The sequence below is a fragment of the Cervus canadensis genome, chromosome 13 (genome assembly GCF_019320065.1).
Source record: "Cervus canadensis isolate Bull #8, Minnesota chromosome 13, ASM1932006v1, whole genome shotgun sequence".
Taxonomy (NCBI): Eukaryota; Metazoa; Chordata; class Mammalia; order Artiodactyla; family Cervidae; genus Cervus; species Cervus canadensis.
The window spans coordinates 952,979-973,334 of record NC_057398.1 but is presented as its reverse complement, the minus strand read 5'-3'; the positions used below and the strand labels follow the sequence as shown (position 1 = coordinate 973,334).

At 46.4% G+C, this 20,356-nt stretch overlaps 1 protein-coding gene across 2 annotated transcripts in view; it reads left to right on the top strand.

Annotated features, from left to right (window-relative positions):
- KDM5B (lysine demethylase 5B) overlaps nt 1-19,693 on the top strand; it is a 70,316-nt gene extending 50,623 nt beyond the window's left edge. The window contains exons 15-28 of one of the 2 annotated variants that reach the window (XR_006272521.1): nt 2,000-2,181; nt 2,316-2,440; nt 3,349-3,499; nt 3,617-3,731; nt 4,157-4,512; nt 5,505-5,643; nt 7,837-8,016; nt 8,660-8,818; nt 13,441-13,926; nt 15,235-15,346; nt 15,981-16,135; nt 17,234-17,554; nt 17,997-19,334; nt 19,420-19,693. Coding sequence is in view for 1 of the 2 variants with exons in the window: in XM_043484886.1 (XP_043340821.1) it covers nt 2,000-2,181; nt 2,316-2,440; nt 3,349-3,499; nt 3,617-3,731; nt 4,157-4,512; nt 5,505-5,643; nt 7,837-8,016; nt 8,660-8,818; nt 13,441-13,926; nt 15,235-15,346; nt 15,981-16,135; nt 17,234-17,554; nt 17,997-18,134 (2,619 nt within the window). In the remaining variant the exon portion in view is untranslated. Of the gene's footprint in view, nt 1-1,999; nt 2,182-2,315; nt 2,441-3,348; nt 3,500-3,616; nt 3,732-4,156; nt 4,513-5,504; nt 5,644-7,836; nt 8,017-8,659; nt 8,819-13,440; nt 13,927-15,234; nt 15,347-15,980; nt 16,136-17,233; nt 17,555-17,996 lie in introns of both variants that reach the window. The other variant, XM_043484886.1, reaches the window with a different exon arrangement.
- Nucleotides 19,694-20,356: the final 663 nt, after the last annotated feature.

Genomic DNA, 20,356 nt, shown 5'->3' with positions numbered 1-20,356 from the left:
TGAAAAGACTCTCCTTTTCCCATGACTTGCCCTGGCACCTTTGTGGAAAATTGACAGGTGTGGAGGTACTTCTGCGCTCTGTTCTAGTCTGTTAGCTGTGCTTTTATCCTCTTGCCAATGCCTTAAGGTCTTGATTACTATACTTTTCTATTAAGTCTTGAAGTAATCTGAATCCTCCAGCTTTGCTCCTTTTAAACATTGTTTGGCCTGTTTCAGTTCCTTTGCTTTTCCATATAAAGTTTAGAGAATCAGCCTACTGATTCTGCCAGAATGCCTGTTGGCATTTAGATTGGAACTGCATTAAATTCATGGAGAGTTTGGGTGAGAATTGATCTTTTAACAATACTGAGTCTTCTAATCCATGGACATAGTATATCCCCTCATTTATTTAGGTCTTCTTTTTTTTCTTGGCTATGCTAGAAAGGCTGGGCATGTGGGATCCTATTTCCCTGACCAGGAATCATCCCTGTGCCCCTTGCAGTGAAAGTGGGGAGTCTTACCCACTGGACCACTGGGGAAGGTCCCTATTGAGGTCTTCTTGATTTCTTTCATTCGTATTTTGTAGCTTATAGCACACAGATTTTACATGTATTTTCTTGGGTCTATAATTAGGTACTTCATGTTTTGGGCACTGTTAGAAATAATACTTCAGAGTTTTTTCCAATTGTTTATTGCTGGTATTTTAAAATACAGTTGATTTTCAAATATTCTATCCTGACTGCTTGCCGAACTCAATAGTTCTTATAGCTTTTTTGTAGATTCTTTGGGGACAGTCATATCCACAAATAGTCATATTGATTTATTTTTTAATGTACCTCTTTAGCATGTTGGCTCCCTGAGCCCACTGTGAATCAACAACCGCTCGCTCGCCTTCCCCTGATGTTGTACTGTTCGGGAAACAGTGCCCAGAGGGTTTGAGTGTCTTACCAAGGTCTTCCATCAATAGTGGTAGCTTGTTTTTGCAACTTGGAGAACTCATAATTTTTTTTCCAGATGTGGAAATTTACAAATTAAAATTAAGTGGACTAATATGATTTATTCTCAACCAGAATTCATAGAGTTCATCCTTAATCTTACTTTAAACAAAAATTTTACGACATATCCATAACAAAGTCCTTTTTAACGATCGGTTTCAGGTTAGATCCAAAATTCATTTATTAGGTTTTTCCTAACTTTTCTGATGAGCAGGATGTGAAATGGTCCAGAGATTGAAATACAGAATGAAAGACTAAAACAAAGGAGCTGGCTGGTTTATAAACATGACTTGATCAGACTCTGCATTGTCAGGCTTAGGTTGGACACAGTTCCAGATAAGGAGAAAAAGTGGTACAAGTTCAATTTTTCCGGAACAAAAGATACATCCTAGGAGGGCTTGTCGTCAGGTGGTACACATTACAGTAGAGACATACTGGCTCAAGACCTCATTTTTCTTGACACTTCGTTATGAGATGCTTTATTTTGCCTTCAGTCTCTGTGTCACAGATTGTTGAATCTTTTCTAGGAGCCAAACAGACCACTCATTGGCTTCCCATCCACAATTCCTGCATGATAGTCTTCTCTACTTGCCCCATCTTCTTTCCTTTTATTTATGTCTGTTATTTTATGGATTCTCTGAAGCCCTGTATGGCGTTTCCTCTGCAGTAGAATGTATTTACATTTCTTTGCTCTTACATATACCCAAAATATGGGCAAGGCCAATTTTGAGTAGAAGCAGCAGCTAATCTCAGTAGTTTCATAAGCCTGTGAATAGCTGTTCTCATATTCAGATCAATATAGCCAAACATAAGGACCTACCGTGTCCAGAAGAGAATGTCCCACACAAGTGAAGTAGGTTAACTTGCCCACATTTACTGGGTCCACACATTTTTAATCATGCACTCTCTGTTTTGGTAAGGTTCTCTCTTTCTCGTTTTTTTAAAGCTCAACTACTGCATGTTTCTCTTGGGAGCTGGTGGGTTGTATTATCCTTTGGCGATCTCTAAAGTACACTTTATTTTAGGGAGTAATTGATTCAGAAAGAATGGATTTTGAACTGTTGCCAGATGATGAGCGTCAGTGTGTAAAATGCAAAACCACATGCTTCATGTCTGCCATCTCCTGCTGTTGTAAACCTGGCCTGCTTGTTTGCCTGCATCACGTAAAGGAATTATGTTCCTGTCCTCCTTATAAATATAAACTGAGGTGAGTAGGAAGAATGATTTTTCTCTCTGTGGAAAACAATGAATGTCTAATTTAGGCTTTGTGACATTGACTATGACATCTGATTTCCCTCAGACCCACATATCTCAAAGCTAAGCCTGCTCTTCTGTTTCCAGGTATAGATACACTCTGGATGACCTCTACCCCATGATGAATGCACTGAAGCTTCGAGCAGAATCTTACAACGAATGGGCCTTGAATGTGAATGAAGCTCTGGAGGCTAAGATTAATAAGAAGAAAAGTATGTGGTGTATGGGAAGTGTGATTTGGTGATTGACACATTGGGATTGATTGTAATACAGTCAGCAAGAAGCGATCCGCGAACATTACTTTAAGCAGCCTGATTTAGCTCATCTGTCCAGCCAGGCTTAGAGCAGCTTTAGGACAGGTTTTAAAGCCAAGAGTGAATGAGGCAAATGTCCATACATCGAAGTGAAGTCTTAATATAGGAATTCTGCAAGATTGTATTTTTAACAAAGGCAATATTATTACAAAACATAGTAACTCTTACACGTCTGTCTCAGAAACAAAAGTATTTCACATTTTATATGGAACCTTAGTAAAGGTTTCTGTTTGTCTTTTTTTTTAAACTAGAGTTCATGACACAAACAGCATATCCTTAAGAGTCACTGAAGTGTTTATTACTTTTTAGCTCTAGTCAAAGTCTCTGTCCTCGTTATTTCCTTTGAAAATCAGTGCTTCCCTTCGCATCTCTTCTCTCAGAGTGGTTTCATTTGCTTTCCTTTCTGTAGCTCAGCAGGTGACTCTGCCCTCTCCTGTTCCAGGGCGCATGCAAGTTCAGTCTATAAGCCTCTGGTTCCCTGCCAGCTACAGAGTTAGATAGATGCGGGAGGAAAATGTGGTTCCAGCCACAGGAAGATCTGCATGTGCTCTGTTTTGACAAGTCAGGTGTTCTTTGTTTCTTAAACTTTTCCACATTAAAGGGCGGCTCTAGGCACTTTATAAAGCCCGCCCATCTCAGGGCATTTCCCCACCCCCGCCAAAAAAAAAATCAAATTTATTAAAGAGGGAGAGCATTGCAAATATCCATAGATAACAACTGATAAACTCAAACCTCCCCTTCTGTATTTCATACCAGAACTTCATATATATTGATCACAGAAAAGGTGATCTTTTCTTTATTTCTAGGCCTTGTCAGCTTTAAGGCTTTGATTGAAGAATCTGAGATGAAGAAATTTCCAGACAATGATCTTCTACGTCACCTCCGCTTAGTCACGCAGGACGCGGAGAAGTGCGCCTCTGTCGCCCAGCAGCTGCTTAATGGCAAGAGGCAGACGAGGTGGGCTCTGTGCACACCCGGTCTGGGTGTGGACTCCTGGGGAGTCTGCTGTGGCTGGAGTCTGGGGTGCTGGCACCCCTGTCCTCATGCCACCTCCGTGGGCCTTTGTCTCTCTAGGTACCGATCTGGCGGAGGGAAATCCCACAACCAGCTGACGGTGACTGAGCTCCGGCAGTTTGTGGCCCAGCTGCACGCGCTCCCCTGCGTCCTCAGTCAGACGCCGCTGCTGAAGGTGCCCGGAAGGGGGCTACCCCCTCCTGTCTGTGGTCATCCTGTAGTTTGTGAATAAGCTCAGTTGATATGATGAAGTCCTGTTCTTGAGTGGTTAATTTGTACATCTATTTGCAAATGTGTTTAATAGCAGCTTGAGTGGTACATGTTTATAAAGAGATTGTAACAGGCCTGCAGTGGAGAGACAGTTGGAAATTTTTACCTTGAAAGTGACCACCAGCTACTCCTCACAGCTGCCATAAGTCTGTCTTAGAGTCACTTGTTTTAACTGTCAGTTGGCTTATGCATTGTCATGTTTATGTGTATTGTTGTTAGAATCAAGTGAGGTGGCAGAGGGTCATGTTGAATATGCATTGAAGATTCTAAGTTTGCAAGAAGCCAGTTGCTGAAATTAGTGTTTTGATGCAACAACCTGTGTTTTTTTAGGATCTCTTGAATCGTGTAGAAGATTTCCAACAGCATAGCCAGAAACTGCTCTCTGAGGAGATGCCCAGCGCTGCTGAGCTGCAGGACTTGCTGGATGTCAGCTTTGAATTTGATGTTGAGCTCCCCCAGCTTGCTGAGATGCGTGTCCGGCTGGAGCAGGCCCATTGGCTGGAAGAGGTGCAGCAGGCTTGCCTGGACCCTAGCTCCCTCACCTTAGATGATATGAGACGTCTCATAGACCTGGGGGTGGGCCTGGCCCCATATTCAGCCGTGGAGAAGGCTATGGCGCGGCTTCAGGAACTGCTCACAGTATCAGAGCACTGGGATGACAAAGCCAAGAGTCTCCTCAAGGCCAGGTAAATGAGCACGGCCACACCTCCCCCTGGGGAGGGCTTGTGCTTAGTCCATCCTGGAGCCCAGGGCACAGGCATTAGGATGTGATCCAGGCACAGCAGCTGAGCTGTGCGTGTAGAAGTTTAGCTGAGGTGTTTGGAACTGCTTTGGAACTTGGGCAGAAGGAGATTAATTTTTCTTGATTTACTGATTGTGAAATGAATGGTTCAAATGGACACGCATTTTCTAGAATTGGTTTAATGAAATTTCCCTGGATCTCGATGGGAACATCTTTGAGGGAAAAAAACATTTATAAATAAGTGGAACTGTTTAAACCCACAGTTAATGAAAGAGATCCCAAGGAGTCTTAGAGAAACCTCTGAGCATCGCATTGTGCAATGTCTTTAAAACGATGACAGTGCTGTAATTCCTACCATTAGTGCTGTTGCCTCATGACCTTGTCTGAACTTGAGGACGTGTTGGACTCGGGCTGACCATCTGAGGGGAGAAGATGGTTCCTCTTCGTCTTGCTTTCTGTCTAACAGATCTTTACTGTTGCAACTGACAGCATAAAGTACAAGGGATAGCTAGGTTCTGGACATTATTGTTTAATCCTGAAATATTGTTCAATCCTGGTCATTGAGCAGAGGACACAAAAGATTTGGGTTCTGTGCTTTGTTGTGTTGATATCCTGGAGATTTTTACTTATCTCAGTGGAGCTGTATGAGTCTGTATGGAGCTGTATGAGTGTTTCTAGTTTAACATGGAATAAATTATCCCTAAGCTACCTTTTGCAAACAAGTTTATGGTTATTCCATTGTCAAATCAGAACTGAATAGAACTGAGTTATTTGCCTTACTTAGTCTTATGTAGATAATTTGATATCTTGTAGTTACTTGCCATTTCAAAAAGTTTATTTGCAATTGTGAATTTCCTTTGAAGTGGTTTTTCTAACTTCTCTGATAAGTAAGCCACGAGTTGCACAGAGGCTGAGTACTGTTTCTCTGCTGTCTAGGCCTCGGCATTCACTGAGCAGCCTCGCTGCTGTGGTGAAGGAGATCGAGGAGATCCCCGCACACCTGCCCAACGGTGCGGCGCTGAAAGACTCTGTGCAGAGAGCCAGAGACTGGCTTCAGGAAGTGGAGGCCCTGCAGGTAGGTTTCCAGAGTCCACGTGTCAGCGCCTCTGTGAGGAGCGGGGATGGGACGCCGGCAGAGGGGCGTGTGCTGGGTTTCACTGCCCGGGGCCTGTGTTTGGGTTGACCGAGTGACTGATTTCTCTTTAGCCCTGTATAGATGCACTTGCCCACCCCGCCTGTTGTCCTCACTAGTTGGCTTAATATGTAAGGCTTAGGTAATTTCACTGACCTTTTCTGGGAGCTTGGGAGCCTCCCATAACAGTCTTAACTAATTGGTTGGGGTTGAAGAGAAAGGGCTAAAAATGAAGTTGTGGGAGAAATACAGTTGCTAATCTTTGACCAGTATGGCTGTCTTCTCGATGGCTTACCAGTTGCTTGGAGTCTCGATAATGAAGGGTAGGCGATTGAGTGAGTAGTGAAGTGTGATTCCATGGCCAAACTGGGCAGTGAGGTCCGGGACTTCTACCGTACAAGTAGTGACTTAAAAGTGCTGCTCCGTTCCTGCAGAGGAAGTGAGGCTTAGCATATTCTGGAGTGACTCTCCAGAGAATCAGCGCAAAGTATCTGTGGCTCTGTGCTAGATGGTGTACTTACTGAGACTTCACCTATAAGTTAAAATAGGATATTAAATTTCGTGTGTAGCATTATTAAGGTATAGACAGAATATACCTTAATAATGTACCTTAATCTGGTGTGCTGCAGTCCGTGGGATCACAAAGAGTCAGACAGGACCGAGGGACTGAACAACAACAGTAAAGACAAAATGCCTTCTCTGTTTTTCTCTGTTTTTAGTTGGGTGACTTCATGTGAAAAGTGGTTGCTGGGGGTGTTTTCCTTTTTCTCTGTTATCATCATAAAGCAGCAGGTCTTGTGGTCCTACTGAGAAAAAAAAGATCTTTGAATTACTTCATGGGCTAGGTTTTTAAATTTTTATATCGTTGAGTCTCAAGTTCTGTTTTGTTGAAGCCATCAAACTCTAGGAACAAAATATCATCTGGTTTTCTGTAGTGGTGATAATGAGAAATGCCAAATAGGACAGCTTAGCCAGGTGTTTTCAATGAAATGTCTAGACATCTATTCTGAGTAATAGAGAAGAAAAGATACATTGTTTGATAAATATTACATAAGGAGTGACTCCAGCCAGCCAGAGAAAAAAACATGGGAAGTGTTTGCTGTGTACATAAACTTCCCCAGTGAGATTATTGATGCAGGTTCTTGTCTGTCATTGTTGGAACCATCGTGATTGTAGCCTTGGTCCCTGCTTTCACTCGTGGTTGCTAGCAGCCAGAAAAGGAGGTGGTGGCAGTAGGCAGGAGAGGGGAGCGTATGAAATCAGAGGAAAGGACACGTTTCTAGGTGGGTTTGGTTCCCTTCCCATGTTTTAATGTATGTGCTACTTAGTACTGTGTTTGCAACAAAGTCTGTCAATAAGGACAAAAAGCAAGTTTTGCTTCATTCCTGAAATAATAGCTTGGCCTTGAATCATGTATTTCAGGATTAGCAGAGAGATGTCACCAACAACAGGGGGACCTCTGTGTTTAGTGGATTGTTTATTTTAAAATGTCACCCAGTTGTCTGCTTTACACACAGGGAATGCTCTGTATGTTTCAGAGTGTGGTCCCAGTACAGCCACAGCAGCACCTGGGAAGTTTTAGGAATGCAAATTCACATGGACCCTTCCCTAATGAACTGAATCAGAAATCTGGGGGTGGGGCCCAGGAAGTTTTTAAAACAAGCTTCTCAGATGGTTCTTAATAATAAAATTCGAGAGCCAGTGTTCTTTCTCAACTCATTTTAGTTTTCCTGAATAATCTATTAATTCATTTTTGGTGAATGGAGTAAAACAGTGCTTGACTGCTTTTCGTTCTCTAAGTCAGTATGGAAGTCCTTTGAGTTACTACAGATTTACATTTCTGTTGAATTTTTCTCAAACCAATCAAAGGAACCAAAGTGATAGATGAATTGAGAGAGGGTATAAACAGTCTGAACAAAAGGATGGCAGCGTATGCCGAGTCCACAGTTGTGTCTGTGGCTCCAGCACGAACCAGGCTCTTGCTGACTGAGTGGGATCCCCCAGGGGCCTCACGGTCACCACCGCCAGCTGGCCGGCAGGTTTGGTCGGCATCACTCATGAGTTTAGTGTGTTCAGATCATGGGGGGCTGCTTTTCCCACTTCCACAGAAGTGTTCTTTTTCCTTTGATTTTCTAGGCTGGAGGACGCGTGCCCGTGTTGGACGCGCTGGTGGAGCTCGTCACGCGGGGCCGGTGTATCCCCGTGCATCTACACTCGCTGCCGAGACTAGAGTCCCTCGTAGCTGAGGTTCACGTTTGGAAAGAATGTGCTGCTAATACATTCCTGACTAAGAACTCGTCCTATTCTCTCCTAGAGGTAAGTTTGCACTCATCCCACCTTGGGGCCTTGCGGCCCCTCACCTACTAAACACACAGCCCTTTCCTTAAGGGAGGGGCAACACTGACTGATCTATGCTCTAGGAGTTATTTTCTCAGGGGAGCCAGGGAGATTCTTCTGAATTTCACTGGAAACTTAGACAAATCTTTGAATGTTTTCTGCATATGTTTGGGGATAGCATTCACTAAGGAAGAAATATTCCTCTTTGAAGTTCCTTGGTCTGTTAAAATTGAACATTTAACCTTGGCCATGCTTTACCACTTGGATTTGCCAAGCTTCATAAAAGATCTCCACCTCTCAACATGCTTATAGTTAACACTTTTGTAGTTTCCTTAAGCTGTTGCGGGTCACACGTTATGACTGGAATCATTGCATTTTACTTTTCTTCTTTTTACTTACTATTTGATTGAATCTGCATCAAAAGTCTGTCTTTTTGTGAGATTTCCTTCACCCTTGCTTCCTTCCTTTGTAGAGTAGGATTTCTGGGATCAGGGTGGCATGTTATGCAGAAAATATAAAGAAATTCACGTCCTTCCCACTGCTTAGACTTTTATTTGGGAACTTCATAATGCTTTGTCTTAGCCCAGATAAATCACAATGGTTGTGCTTCGTTCCACATCAGGTGCTGTGTCCTCGATGTGATATTGGCCTTTTGGGATTAAAGAGGAAGCAGAGAAAGTTAAAGGAGCCCTTGCCAAGTGGCAAGAAGAAGAGTCCCCGTGTAGAGAGTCTGAGCGACCTGGAGAGAACGCTGATGGAGAGCAGAGAGACTGCTTCAGCTGTGCGTGCTGCAGCTCCTCTTTTCTCAGGGGGGAGGGCCATTTCTAGCTTTTCCTTCTTTACTGGGTATATTGGGAAGGCAAGTAGGAGAATAACTTCCAGAGTATTCCGTTTTACCAAAGCGACTTTAGGAAAACTGTCATTTGTAAAAGTTTTGAATGGAAGGTGCCTGCGAGGCCTCCCAGACTCAGAAACACCTCCCAAGCCTGTAGCTTGGTCCAGGGCTAACAGGTGACCTGCAGTGCCAGCTTACTGTTAAGTTTACAACAGGACACACACTGGAAAGGGTACTGGGTGCTCCTGTGTCTGATCTCCTCTTAGCGTAAGCACTGTGGATCCAAAGATGGTGTCATCTTCAAGGAGATGAAGCAGTATTGAGCTAATGTTCGGTGAGCACAGGATCAGATCAAAGGAAGAGAGCTATGGGATCTGGATGCTTGAGAAATTTTCCAAGTTGGTGTAATTGACCTGTAGTATTGGTCTCAGGTGTGCGGGTCAGTGATTCAGGATATGTATATATTACCCAGTGATCCCTGTGAGTCTGGTTAATAGCCATCACCACACAGGTTTGTTTTTTTTTTTTCTTGTGATGAGAACTTTTAACATCTACTCTCGTAGCAACTTTCAAAACTATAACACAGTATCAATGACTATCTGGAGTAGAAAATGGCAACACACTGCAGTATTCTTGCCTGGAAAATTCCATGGACAGAGGAGTCTGGCCAGCTATAATCCATGATGTTGCAAAGAGCTGGACACGGCTGATAGATTCCCCAGAGAAGAGAGCACAGTTTCTTTTTGTATTAATGACTGTAGTCACCATGCTGTATGTCACATCTCCAGGATTTATTTTTACCTTTTGATCTCCTGCACCCATCTCCCAGACCAGTTACCTCTGGGAACTGCCCATCAGTTCTCTTGTGTCTGTCAGTCCAGTTAAGTCGCTTAGTCGTGTCCCATTCTTTGCAACCCCATGGACTGTAGCACACCAGGCCTCCCTGTCCATCACCAACTCCCAGAGCTTGCTCAAACTCATGTCCATTGAGTCGTGTCCATCCAAGCATCTCATCCTCTGTTGTCCCCTTCTCCTCCCGCCTTCAATCTTTCCCAGCATCAGGGTCTTTTCCAGAGAGTCAGCTCTTCGCATCAGGTGGCCAAAGTATTGTCACTTCAGCTTTAGCATCAGTCCTTCCAATGACTATTTAGGACCAATTTCCTTTAGAATTGATTGGTTGGATCTCCTTGCTGTCCAAGGGACTCTGAAGAGTCTTCTTCAACACCATAGTTCAGAAGCATCAATTTTTCCTTGCTCAGCTTTCTTTATAGTCCAACTCTCAGATCCATACATACATCACTACTGGAAAAACCATAGCATTAACGAGACGGACCTTTGTCGGCAGAGTAATGTCTCTGCTTTTTAATATGCTGTCTAGGTTGGTCGTAGGTTTTCTTCCAAGAAGCAAGCATCTTAATTTCATGGCTGCAGTTACCATCTGCAGTGATTTTGGAGCCAAAGAAAATAAATTGTCTCACTGTTTCCATTGTTCCTCATCTATTTGCCATGAAGTGATGGGACCAGATGCCATGATCTTAGTTTTCTGAATGTTGAGTTTTTAAGCCAACTTTTTCACTCTCCTCTTTCACTTTCATCAAGAGGCTCTTTAGTTCTTCTTCACTTTCTGCCATAAGGGTGGTGACATCTGCATATCTGAGGTTATTGATATTTCTCCTGGCAATCTTGATTCCAGCTTGTGCTTCATCCAGCCCAGCATTTTGCATGATGTACTCTGCATATAAGTTAAATAAGCAGGGTGACAATATACAGCCTTGACGTACTCCTTTTCCTATTTGGAACCAGTCTGTTCTTCCATGTACAATTCTAACTGTTGCTTCGTGACCTGCATACAGATTTCTCAGGAGGCAGGTCAGGTGGTCTGGTATTGCCATCTCTAAGAATTTTCCACAGTTTGTTGTGATCCACACAGTCTTCTGTGGGGTGTCTTTTGGGGTTTTTGTTTTGTTTTGTTTTAGATTTCACATGTAAGTGAGATCATATAGTACTTATTTTTCTCTGACTTATTTCTCTTTTTCTGACTTATTTCACTTGGCATAATGCTAAGAATCCGTGTTCTTCCCAAATGGCAGAATTCTTTTCTTTTTCTGTGGTTGATAATATCCCATTGTTTATACACAACCACATTTTCTGTTATCCATTCACCCACTAGTGGGTGCACTTAGGTTGTGTCCATGTCTTAGCTGTTGTGAGTAATGCTGCCTTGGACGTGGGAGTACAGATAATCCTTTCAAGTCAGTATTTCTGTTTCCTTTAGATGTACACTCAGAAATGGAATTGCTAGGTCCTGTGGTAGTTCTATTTTTAGTTTTTTGACGACCCTTCATATTGGTTTCCACAGCGGCTGCAACAATTCACATTCCCACTCCTAGTGTAGAAGGGGGGTTCCCTTTTCTCCACATCCTTGCTGACACCTGTTATTTCTGGCCTTTTCGATGATAGTCATTTTAACATAGGTATGAGGCAGTGTGGTTTTGATCTGCATTTCCCTGATGGTCAGTGGTGTTAGGCATCTCTTCATGTACCTGTTAGCCATCTGTTTGTCATCTTCTGCACATTTTAATTGGATTTTTGTTTTTGGTAGGGATGATGGTGTTTTTGATGTTGAATTATATGAGTTCTTCATTGATTTGGGGTATTAATCCCCCTGATCAGGTTACAAGTTGCCAATACTTCTCCCATTCTGTAAGTTGTTTTTTCATCTTGATGATGATTTCCTTCCATGTGCAGAAGTCTTATAGGTTGATGAAATCCCTTTTAGGATGGTTTTGAAGGCACAAAGCATTGTCCTTCCCAGAGCAGGAGCATACCTGCTGCTGGACCTGAGCTGAGTGGACTCGTCCTCGGGCCAGGACGCCTTTCCCATCTGACCCTTCCTCACTGCCTGACTGCTCTTTGACATGGGATTTTGCCCTGAGTATCTGTGTTTTGACATGGACTGTCTTTGGCGTATTTGTCCCTCCCTTCAGATTGTAGTCAGGTGTGGCTGCCTGAGCATCATTCTGGTGCTTCCAGGGTGCTGCTTTCCCCTGTTAATGGCTGGGTTTTGTAATGGCACTGTCTGTCTGGAGCTTTGCTTGCCTAGTCTTGCTGATCTGGTCTGTGGACCTCTGCACATTCTCTGTTGATATCTTGGTTCCCACATAACCCACATGTACTGCCTGCACATGGTTTCCATCTACAGAAATGAGAGATTTTCTAAATACAGCAAGCATTTGTTAGGTGGTTTATTCTACATCTTTTTGTTTCTTACCTAAACCATCATTCGTGCATTTTCTCCTCTAATCCAGAAACAGTGGAGCATCAGTCCGGCCTTAGGACTCAGGCTCCTCATCTGGTGACTGGGGGTGGATCCGATCATCGGGAATGGATTAGCTATGACACATTAACATTTTAAGGACTTGGAAATAGAGTTGGGAAAGAAATGGTTCTTGTAGCTTTTAGTTTTTGCTTCTGGTGGGGAATGCTACTTTTAAAAATCTATGCTTCCTCTGTATTTCTCTTCAGTGAAGTATCAGGACTTGTGTTGTCCAGCCATTTGCTGTGAAAGGTCAGTGTGTTACATACCAAGGGAGTAGTGACTTATTCTTACATAGCTAGTGATTTGAATTGGTCCCCCTTAAAGCAGTTCTGCTTCATGGTGATGGGTGAATAAATCTGTATAGCCTGGATTGACTCACGTAGAGGTCTCATGTATGGACAGCTTGTACATACTGGTCAGGAACATGTTCAGTGTCACTTCAGCTTTTTACTCTGAAGCTAATTATGCTTGTGTTGTCAAGTTGCTTTATACAGATTACCTGATCTCGGAAGTGAGACGTGGCTCTTGTTTTAATAGAGAAGAGAATATAGCAAGTATACATGCCACTTCCTGCAGAAAAGCAGCTTGCTTTTGTCTCTGCCCTGATGATCTCATAGCATGTCCCTGTGCATGTGGGTGTGTAAGGGAAGTTTGCTCTGAAGTGTTTCTGATTAACTTCTTCACGAGCGATCCACTTTCATTTTGTACGGTTCATGTGTCTAGTACAGCTATAAGGCCTGTTGTTAAAGGCAGTGATACAGGTTACTATGGCATCTTAGAGACTTTCTCATCTAAAGTACCTTTCTAGAAGATCACAAAAGTTAGTGGAGCTGAAGACAAACCTCAGAAATTTGTACACAGTGAAAAACCTGTATCTTACAAGGGAGGTATATTTCCTAAGAGAGAGATGTGCAAAGAAGTTGGGCTTGGAAGAATGGTGCGTGTCAGTTTACTGCTGACAGTGGTTTGCTGAGTGGCAGCCAGAGCGTCTGGTCACATGGCCATGGGGTCGTCGCGGCAGCCCTGTGAGGCGGGCACTGTTCCCGACTCTAGTTTATACCCGTGGACGTCCCACCACAGTGAGTGGAATGTTGTCATCCAAGGTGCCCCCACGGCTTAGTGAGGCAGAACCGGCATCAAACCCAGAGCCTGCCCTGGGGCCCAGTGTTCTTCACCATCACGACCCTTGAGTTTTAGGAGACAGCTGAGGTCTCTGTGCCGTCGTCCTTTATTGTCCTCTCCTTTCTAGATGGCCGCCCTCGGGGAAGCGCGCGCACGGGAAATGGAAGCCTTGCAGTCTCTCCGACAGGCCAACGAGGGAAAGCTGCTGTCGCCTGTGCAGGATGTGGAGATGAAAGTCTGCGTGTGTCAGCAGGCCCCCGCGGCCCCCATGATCCAGTGTGAACTCTGCAGGGATGCTTTCCACACCAGCTGTGTGGCGGCCCCCAGCATTCCACAGGGCCCCCGAGTCTGGCTGTGTCCCAGCTGTCGGAGGTCAGAGAAGCCTCCGCTCGAGAAGATTCTGCCCCTGCTGGCCTCCCTCCAGCGCATCCGGGTCCGCCTGCCTGAGGGAGACGCGCTGCGGTATATGATCGAGCGGACCGTGAGCTGGCAGCACAGGGCCCGGCAGCTGCTCTCGTCAGGGCACCTCAAGGCCTTGCAGGGCCGTGCGGGCTCAGGACTGTTGTGTGGCCGGTGGCAGGCCACAGCAGGACAGGTGCCAGAGGCCAGCAAGGTGAGCTGGGACCTTCCTTGCTGGTTTTTAGACCGTGCTCACCTCCATGTCTTCTGTGGCTCTGTGGCGCCACTGTTAGCAGCACCCACTGTCCTGCGAGGGCTCTGCGTACCTGCCGCGTCGTTTGTTTCCTCTGCTCCCGTAGTCGGTCTGTGGAGCAGATTTCACCTGTTCGTACATACATATGATTTCCCCATTTGTGTGTATGAACCTAGATATTTTTAATAGATATACTTAAGTTTGTTTATTTTCACTTAACTTTTTTTCCCCCCTGCTTTCTATCATACAAGTCACTGAGCAGAAAGGGAAAGTGCCTCCTGAGTCTTATTGCTTTTTTAGGAAAAATTAAGTTTTGAAGCATCTTATGTATTATGTTGCTTCAGAGGGGAGGCAGTAGGTTTCATACTATCTGTAGTCTTGCTGCCAAAAGCCTGATTCTTGTAACCATCACTTTGGTGGCAGGGGTGGGGTTCTGTCTCCTTCCATAGAAGATAAAAAAGTACAGTCAGGAATTTAGGGTTTAGTCTTTTTATAAGGTCTACCTGATGACTTCCAAATGTCGTAGACTCTATAGCAGAATCACTGTGCCTCCCTGGTGCTGTACCAGCAGAGGCCTGTGATTCGCAAGGGCCGAGTGAGATGCAGGTCAGACATATGGACAGAGGGTCGGTTCTGCTGTATTTGTTATCTTTCTTTTTTTTTTTTCATTTATTTCCAGCTTCTGAAATATAGTGCCTGGCACTTAGCAAATTGTGTGTTTTTGCCTCATAGTTGAGTTGTGGCTATTCGGACAAGCTAGCGTACATTGGAGACAGTTGTGTTCCTTACACATGATGTGCTGGGAGTTTCCTTGTGTTAATAAAGAGGAAAGACACAACTGCTATTTGCTCATTTGTGGTCCAAGGACTGTTTGTTCTAGCCCCTTTGATAAGCTCTGAAGAAGGTAGGGACATGAATGTGAGTGCTGTCCGTCAGCTCCTCAGTTGGTTTACCCAAAGGGGTACATGTCTGTGTCAGGCAGATTAAAATCTGCCCCAGGAATTCAAGAGACTGTGTGATCTGTTTCCATGCAGAGAAAGTGACTTATTGCCCAGTATTGCTCTTCACCTCTGAAGTCAGTCCAGGCACAGCCAGGAAGGCCAGAGGCTTGGTGAGCAGGAGTTGGCTTGGCCAGATGCCAGAGGCTTTCAGTTTGGGAAAATCAAGTCCTCTGCTATATGCTGCCTGATAACACAAGCTACTTCTGTTAGGCTGGTGGTGGTCTTAGTCCTGGAAGAGCCTTACTGTGAGATGTTTTCCTTCCGTCAGATATCTCAGCCTCCTGGCCCCACGTCCTTCTCCCTGCCTGACGACTGGGACAACAGAACCTCCTGTTTACATTCTCCTTTCTCCACTGGTCGGAGCTGTATCCCCCTCCATGGTCTGTATTGATTATCATCATCATGATCATTGTTGTTATTTTGAGGGCTTGAATAGTAACAAGTGATATTGCAGTAGTTTTTTGTTGTAGATAATCCAGAACCGTTAAAAAAATGACTTTATTCTTACATGTGGGATATGTGTTACTGTGTACTTGAAAGGTGGGAGGAGAATCCTATTTAGAGGCTTGTAGGTGCAAAAGAAACAGAACGGAAAGGTTTACATCCACTGCTCGCAGGGAGGACTGGGTTCATCCCATGTCAGCTGTTCGTTAAACGGCAAGTGACGTGGTTAGATGCTCAGTCACAGGTTCATTTGTTGCTTCATTACTTAGGAGACTTGAGGGGGCTCTTCGAGACCCTGCTTCTCTTCTGTCCCTCCTGAGGGCAACTCTCCCCCAGGACTTCTGCCTGGAGCCCTGGCCCATGCAGAATGCCCGGCCCTGTGATAGCTGTCCAGGCAGAGGTGTCTCTCCTGCCTCAGTGGTAGACTCAGTCTCACTTGGGCCTGTTAGGCTGTGGCTCTGGGCACATGAAGTGGCTTCACTTGATGTGGGGAGGGTGGCAGTCGGGTGGGCGGTCCTCCTTTGCTCCCATCACAAGGACTGTCCCCGTGGTCCACTCTGGTCTTGACAGGTATCAGCCCAGAAGTGAGTGAGCTGCTGATGGAGGCCCAGCTGCTCCAGGTGTCCCTTCCTGAAATTCAGGAGCTCTACCAGACGCTACTCGCCAAGCCGAGCCCTGTGCAGCAGGCTGACCACAGCCCTCCAGTGAGGCCCGGCAGTGAGAAGGTGGGCATTGGGGTCTGGTGTCTCCCCTGCTTAGCAGCACAGGGACGAGACGCTGTCTTTGATCCAGGAAAGGATGCAGACCATCTACCCCACAGCCTTGTTCTGACAGCTGGATGCTGATCACAACCTGGATGCTGATACCAGTTTTTAAACCACTGTGAAAAGTTTTTCTTTTTCATAAGGTGCTTCTCATCTTTCCATGTGGTAATAGCTAGAAACAGGATTATTCTTGTGTAAGAGAAATCCTGTTAGATGAAAATGTAATTATAGCGGGAAAGGCTGTCATTCTTGAAGCCAGCATGTAACAGATGCTTTCACTGTTCTAAACTGATCCTGACAGCTGTTGTTAGGACCAGGTGACTAGACCGAGAGGGCCCGCTTCTGTTGTATTTCGTTCTTCGTGGCTGCACCACAAGATCTTAACCCCCTGACCGGGACTCAGAGCTGTGCCCCCTTAAGTAGAAGTGGGGGGTCCTAACCACTGGCGCTCCAGGGAAGTCCCAAGGGTGCCCGTTTCAAGTGCTAACTTACTTAAAAGTGCTAAGGTCCTGTTTCCCAGCAGCATAAGATGCTGCTGCTTCTACATCTTGTTAACAAAATCGCTAACCCCTGAAGATATAGTCCGAGGAGGAAGACAGCATAAGGGTAGACACTGGCATTTAGGATTGATTTTTATCGTTGCAATGCCAAATAGTGTAGCACATTACCAACTGTGTTCAGTTAAAAGCGCCTTTTTTCTCTAAAGGGCGGAGATGTCCTTTACAAAGGACGGTATTGGCCTGGTTTCTTAGCCATCTGTGGGTCACCACCTCCCAAGAAGCTCTATGGACGTCAGGCACTTGCTCGTGTGTTTGGCATCTCCCCCCTCCCGGCACTGCTGGGCTGATGTGAGACAGTTCACGTTGGTGACATTTTTGTTCTCCAGTATTTGATAGGCTGAACGGCGAAGTCCAGTGGTCCTGTAGCGGGGCCAGGGAGCGGGGACAGCCTGTCCGGGTTTCAGTGGGGCACGCCTGTTTCTCGTGCCTGCGGGTGTTGACACGGCAGCTTTAGTGAGAGGCAAACTGTGCTAAACTGGGCTTGCCGTCTTCCACCCAGAGCGACGGCTGCCGAGGGAAGCGAGATGGAGCCAGCGGCCTCGAGAGCAAGCTGAAAAGACGCCTGGAAAAAGAAGGCCTCTCCAGTGAGCGGTGGGATCGAATCACCAAAATGCGGGCCCCCAAAAAGAAGAGAATCAAGCTGAGCCACCCCAAGGACACGGACAGTCTCAAGTTAGAGAGAGAGTGTAGCTATGAGTCGGCCCCCTCTGCCGACACGCAGTCCCTGCCCTCAGACTCGTCCTCCTCGGAGCAGGAGGACTCTGAGGATGAGGACGCCATCTGCCCGGCCGTGAGCTGCCTGCAGCCAGAAGGAGACGAGGTCAGTGAGGTTTGGGCCGTGGAGGACGTGCGTTCCCTTAACTCAGAGCCCTGTGAGCGCCAGCTCGCCCGGCCGGGTCTCTCTCCTGCTTACCTGCCTTGAGCCCGCCCGAGTGGATTGCTCAGCCTGCCCATGGGGTCTCCGCTCTTTCAGCGCGCCTGGGTCTCCTCCCTTTTCCTGAAGAAGCTCTTCTCTGCCCTTTCCTTTCTGCTCCTCCGGCTCTCGCCGCCCGGCGCTCAGAAGGTGGGGGGGTGCTGCCGTCGTGCCCTTTGCTTACTGGTCACGGGGCGGCCTGCCCTCGCCCGTGCAGCCACCGCGTGGAGAACAGCTCAGACTGCTCGCCTGGGCTGCCGTGCTGGAGGTCCCGTGAGGGGCAGTGGCTGCCCCGGCCGCCGGGCCGGTTCTCCCCTGAAAACCCCGTCTCCCTGCTCTCTGTAACCAGGTGGACTGGGTCCAGTGTGATGGCAGCTGCAGTCGGTGGTTCCATCAGGTCTGTGTTGGTGTCTCTCCCGAGACGGCCGAGGAGGAGGACTACGTGTGTGCGCGCTGTGCGGAGACGGACGCGCCGGGCCGGAGATAAGACCCGCAGAGCCCCCTCAGTCAGGACTTGGCCCGGGGACTCCCAGTTTCTCAGCAAAGCTGCAGGACTGGCGTTCAAACCAGCCTGTAAACGGTGCTATTTCTATTCCTTATGGGATCATTTTTCCAGAACTCTTTGAAAAAAAGAAAAAAAAAAAAAAGACAAAATTTTTTGACACTTTTTGTATTTTTTTCCTTAAGAGCTGTTTGTGGTTGTTGAGATTTGAAACGCTGACTGTTTTTGCAGGGGTTCCCACCAGTTTGGAAGGATTGGCGCTTGCACCTTTTCATGTACAGCATTAAAATCTTACCTCTTCCTGGGGTTTACCGGCTGAGTCCAACTCGGTTTCAGTGCCCAGAAGGGCCCAGTAAATCCTCATTTGAGGAATTTCTCTCTCGTTTACTCTGTTACCATATTGGGGAGCTTAAGTTTTTCACTTTTGAGGTTTTTGTTTGTTTTCTTTATCCACTTTTGTTTTTCCTGGTAGACTAGGTTTATTTATCTAAGCAATAACTTCCATGTTGGTTTCAGTGGCTGGAATTAAAACCAAACAAACTTGCAAACAGTGTGTTGGTGCTTTAGCATCTGGCGGATGTCAGAACACAGACGTCTGGCTTCTGGTGTCACTGGTGAACTGGTGACAGAGAAGAGGCTGCCCCCTAAGCACCTGTCACAGCTGTTGTGGCTCCCCACCCCCCGCCTGTTCATCTGGAAGCTTGTATCAAGTGTTGCGGTTTATATTGTGGAATAAATCCTTGGTCCTAACGTAACCCTACCTGCTGGTTATTCAGAGCCATCAGCCTACAGCTGCTTCTGCTCCTCCCTGTGGGCCGTGAAGAACCTGAGGGGGGGCTTGCTTTGGCCTCTGCCCAGCCAGGCTACAGTAGCAGCTGGTGGTGGCCTGTGAATGTTAGGGAATTCTCCTGTATCCTGCTCTGTCTGGTGGGCGACATGCCTCCAGTCCCCACTGACAAAGACCCCTCTTTCCTCCCGTCTTCACGCACCAGAACCTGTCTTGAAAGCCATGCTGTTTTTAAATAAGCTTTCTCAGAATGTTGGCAAATCATTCCAATCCTCAGATGAGCCCTCCTTGGGGGAATGATGTCTTCATTATATTTGAATTGACAGGAAGTTGGTTTCGGGTTAGGACCTCAGAAGGCAGAGTCAGGAGAGTGCATCCTCACGGAGGCCCAGGAGAAGGTGGGTTCGGGGAGCACTCGTGAGCAGCCAGGCTCCCCTCCCACTTGCCGTCCTGTCTCTGACTCGCTGCTGTTCCCGATCGTAGGTGGCTCCCAACGTTTGCACACCTTTTCTTCTCAGAGGACCCTGTTCTGCAGTGGAGAAGACATTCTGGTGAACAGACTCTGGCTTGCTTTTCCTGTCCGGTTACTAATACCTGCTTTCCCTACATTCTATAGCCATAAACCCAAAGATGGGTAGAAACAGCGGTCTTTAATCAAACAACAAAAACAGCAACAGCAGTCTGTGATGTAGCAGAGATTTACATGTGTACTACTCCCTTTTATGCAATTCAGATAATTAAATCTCTTTAAGAATGACTCTGAAGCGTCTGCAGTTTTCCCAGAGTTGTCGTCATATTTCTCCTTATCTTATGGGTTTGTGGGGGCAGTGGAGAAGACTGTCCAGAGTATGGCCTGGAGTTGGTAGTTTGGGCCTTTTTTTTTTTAAATTCACATGTAGTTGATTTACAGTGTTGGGCCAGTCTGCTGGCCTTGGCCTTTTTAAGCGTCCAGATCCTTAGAGCCTCTGGCGTCGGGGCAGGATGCTGACTGCCCCAGTTCCACAGAGAGAGGAAGCTGAAAGGCTGCTCTGCTCCTGGGACAGAGCCTTGCCTGTGAAGAGCTGCTCTGCCCCTCAGGGATGGGGGAGGCTGGAGCGTATGTGAACCACCCCTCTCCAGGTGAGACCACTGACCTCTTATATACGATGGTACTGAAGTTGAGGGGTGTGTCGGGTACAGCTGTCTGCTGCTGGTGAAGAACCGGGCCTGCTGTGTCTCTCGCTGTCCTCACACTGCCTCCTGCCTGCATGGCGGTGTGATGTGAAAATAGAGACCTCCCGGTGCAACCGCGACACTGGCGGTCGTGTGTGAGCTCTGAGGCTGCAAAGGCGGTCTCGGGTCTACAGCCACATGAGGAAGGGAAGGGCCGAGTGAGACTGGCGTCTCAGCCAGGAGGGCCTGTGGGCGAAGAACCTCGTGC